The sequence below is a fragment of the Pongo abelii genome, chromosome 10 (assembly GCF_028885655.2).
Source record: "Pongo abelii isolate AG06213 chromosome 10, NHGRI_mPonAbe1-v2.0_pri, whole genome shotgun sequence".
Lineage (NCBI taxonomy): Eukaryota > Metazoa > Chordata > Mammalia > Primates > Hominidae > Pongo > Pongo abelii.
The window spans coordinates 10,976,315-10,980,040 of NC_071995.2; the positions used below are offsets into that span (position 1 = coordinate 10,976,315).

Consider the following 3,726-nt stretch of genomic DNA (forward strand, 5'->3'; position numbering starts at 1 on the left):
CCTTTGCAGATGATAAACATGCCTACTATCTTCATTGGGTGATGGTATTACGAATGTATGTATATGTCCAAACTCATCAAATTGTATACGTTAAAAATGCACAGTTTTTTTGTATATAAACTATACCTCAATAAAGCTATTGTAGTAAATCTCCAATATAGCATCTATTAATGGTCATCACTCAAACATAATTTGAAGAAATGAAAATTATAATATAAACCACGACGTAGCTATTTGTTTCGAACAAAAAATAAATATATTAATAATTAATCTTCTTAATTTAAAGAAAAAATATTTAGTGTAGAATTATTCAGTGTGTTGCTGGTTTTGTGTCTTCTTAGAAATGTAATAGCAGGCTGTATATACAAGATCCATTTTCCTATAAATAAATTACAATGGTCCATTAATTTTTTAAGTATTTATCTGTAGTCAATCGAAAATATATTTTCGACCAGCCTCGCACGGGCCGAGGGGGCGGGGGTTTGGTGGCTGCCCTCAGTATTGCCTGCACAAATATCTACCAGGTCTGCAACAAATAGCTCCAGCAACTTTGCACCGTGTTTTCCAGTAAGCCTACCGACAGGCACTGTGCAGATTCAAGCAGAGAGAAGTCCAAGCAGTGAGGCTGCAGCTGCACTGGCCATCCTGAGCCCCTAGTCGGCCTTCCGGCCTCCGCTTCCCCGCCCCGCACTAGGACCCCTGCAGACGATCAGGCGGCAGCCGGGGTGACGTTCTTCCTCTTTTGGCAAGATGGCGGGCGGAGAAGCTGGAGTGATTCTGCGGCAGCCGCATCTTTCGCGTCAGGATCTCACCACCTTGGATGTTACCAAGTTGACGCCACTTTCACACGAAGTTATCAGCAGACAAGCCACAATTAATATAGGTACAATTGGTCATGTAGCTCATGGGAAATCCACAGTAGTCAAAGCTATTTCTGGAGTTCACACCGTCAGGTTCAAAAATGAACTAGAAAGAAATATTACAATCAAGCTTGGATATGCTAATGCTAAGATTTATAAACTTGATGACCCAAGTTGCCCTCGGCCAGAATGTTATCGATCTTGTGGGAGCGGTACGGCTGATGAGTTTCCTACAGACATTCCAGGGACCAAAGGGAACTTCAAATTAGTCAGACATGTTTCCTTTGTTGACTGTCCTGGCCACGATATTTTGATGGCTACTATGCTGAACGGTGCAGCAGTGATGGATGCAGCTCTTCTGTTGATAGCTGGTAATGAATCTTGCCCTCAGCCTCAGACATCTGAACACCTGGCTGCTATAGAGATCATGAAACTGAAGCATATTTTGATTCTACAAAATAAAATTGATTTGGTAAAAGAAAGTCAGGCTAAAGAACAATACGAGCAGATCCTTGCATTTGTCCAAGGTACAGTAGCAGAGGGAGCTCCCATTATTCCAATTTCGGCTCAGCTGAAATACAATATTGAAGTTGTTTGTGAGTACATAGTAAAGAAAATTCCAGTACCCCCAAGAGACTTTACTTCAGAGCCCCGGCTTATTGTTATTAGATCTTTTGATGTCAACAAACCTGGCTGTGAAGTTGATGACCTTAAGGGAGGTGTAGCTGGTGGTAGTATCCTAAAAGGAGTATTAAAGGTGGGCCAGGAGACAGAAGTAAGACCTGGTATTGTTTCCAAAGATAGTGAAGGAAAACTCATGTGTAAACCAATCTTTTCCAAAATTGTTTCACTTTTTGCGGAGCATAATGATCTGCAATATGCTGCTCCAGGCGGTCTTATTGGAGTTGGAACAAAAATTGACCCCACTTTGTGCCGGGCTGACAGAATGGTGGGGCAAGTACTTGGTGCAATCGGAGCTTTACCTGAGATATTCACAGAATTGGAAATTTCCTATTTCCTGCTTAGACGGCTTCTAGGTGTACGCACTGAAGGAGACAAGAAAGCAGCAAAGGTTCAAAAGCTGTCTAAGAATGAAGTGCTCATGGTGAACATAGGATCCCTGTCGACAGGAGGGAGAGTTAGTGCTGTCAAGGCTGATTTGGGTAAAATTGTTTTGACCAATCCAGTGTGCACAGAGGTAGGAGAAAAAATTGCCCTTAGCCGAAGAGTTGAAAAACACTGGCGTTTAATTGGTTGGGGTCAGATAAGAAGAGGAGTGACAATCAACCCAACAGTAGATGATGACTGAAGAATACCGGTTAAATAATACATTCGGATGGAGTTGGAAGTTGGAATTTCTCTTAACAACCAAGGGGTTTATTTTCAAAGCAATATTGGGGAATTGATTTCACAGTTCGTTACCTTAGTAGGTAACTGTAAGGTTATTCTCTTTTTTTTTGGTTATGAAAACTTAGGGACTAAAATTAATATAAAAATTGGCATAATGTTGGATTGAATCTACATTTTGGCAGAAGTTAAGCATTCCCACATAATGTCAAAATTATACATCATGCAGTTTTGTTTTTTTGTTTGTTTTATTTTGTTTTTGAGTCTGGCTCTGTCACCCAGGGTGGAGTGTAGTGGCATGATCTGCAACCTCCGCCTCCTGGGTTCAAGCGATTCTCCTGCCTCAGCCCCCCAAGTAGCTGAGATTACAGGTGCGTGCCACCACACCTGGCTAATTTTTGTATTATTAGTAGAGACAGGGTTTCGGCATGTTGGCCAGGCCGGTCTCTCCTGACCTCAGGGTGATCAGCCCACCTCGGCCTCACAAAGTGCTGGGATTACAGGCGTGAGCCACCTTGCCTAGCCCACATCATGCAGTGTGAAATGAAACTTTGCCACAACCAGCCTTTGCTGTAGCACACACATGTATCACTGAACCTGTTTGAAATAAAGTTTTTTTTTCTTTTTCATGATTCGTCTTTGAGTACCTCCAGGCTGAAGGACTGTTGTACCAGTAAAAACTTAAAGGCACAAATTCTTCTTGAAGACCTTCTCCCTTTTCTTTGGCCCCATATTTTATGTTGCTTTATCTTTGAAATTTTGCATGAAAAGGATGCAATGAATGGGTTCCAATTGCATGAAAAGGATGCATGAATGGGTTCGAATGAAATTGTCCTTTAGAGCATGAGTATTTGTTCCCATGGACAAATAATTTTCTCCCCTTGCTCTTCCTGGCCTGAAACACGGGAAACCAGAGTCAGAAGTTATCTCCCTCTCCCTGTGATGCCTTGAGATTTTTTTCTGCATTGTTTTATGCCTGAAATCCAATAGTCTTCCTCCGTTGGAAAATACTGTTATACCAAATAATTCTAGATGAGTAACAAAGATATTTCTAGGCCTTCATTTTATGTTTTTTCTTAACTGTTATATTATGATTGTGACACAGATTATAATATTACTAATTTTTGGATGTTTCAAAAGGTCAAGAAGTAAAAGATGTTAGAAAGCAAAAAATAAAATAAAATAAAATAAAATAAATTTTCTATCATGTTCTTCTGATAAAGTAGAATGGGTTCGAATTTTGCATGAAAAGGATGCATGAATGGGTTCAAATGAAATTGTCCTTTAGAGCATGATTACTTGTTCCTATGGACAAATAATTTTCTCCCCTTGCTTTTCCTGGCCTGAAACACGGGAAACCAGAGTCAGAAGTTATCTCCCTCTCCCTGTGATGCCTTGAGATTTTTTTCTGCATTGTTTTATGCCTGAAATCCAATAGTCTTCCTCCACTGGAAAATACTGTTACACCAAATAATTCTAGATGAGTAACAAAGATCTTTTCAGGCCTTCATTTTATGTT

The 3,726-nt window shown here is 40.4% G+C and overlaps 1 protein-coding gene across 1 annotated transcript; it reads left to right on the plus strand.

The window, feature by feature from the left end:
* Positions 1 to 737: 737 nt before the first annotated feature.
* EIF2S3B (eukaryotic translation initiation factor 2 subunit gamma B) lies at positions 738 to 2,836 on the plus strand. Its single transcript, XM_054526817.2, has one exon. The coding sequence runs from the start codon at positions 751 to 753 to the stop codon at positions 2,167 to 2,169; it is 1,419 nt and encodes a 472-aa protein (XP_054382792.1). The 5' UTR covers positions 738 to 750; the 3' UTR covers positions 2,170 to 2,836.
* Positions 2,837 to 3,726: the final 890 nt, after the last annotated feature.

Excerpts from the sequence above, each read along its gene's own strand:
- EIF2S3B (XM_054526817.2), top strand. The coding sequence starts at position 751 with ATGGCGGGCGGAGAAGCTGGAGTGATTCTGCGGCAGCCGCATCTTTCG.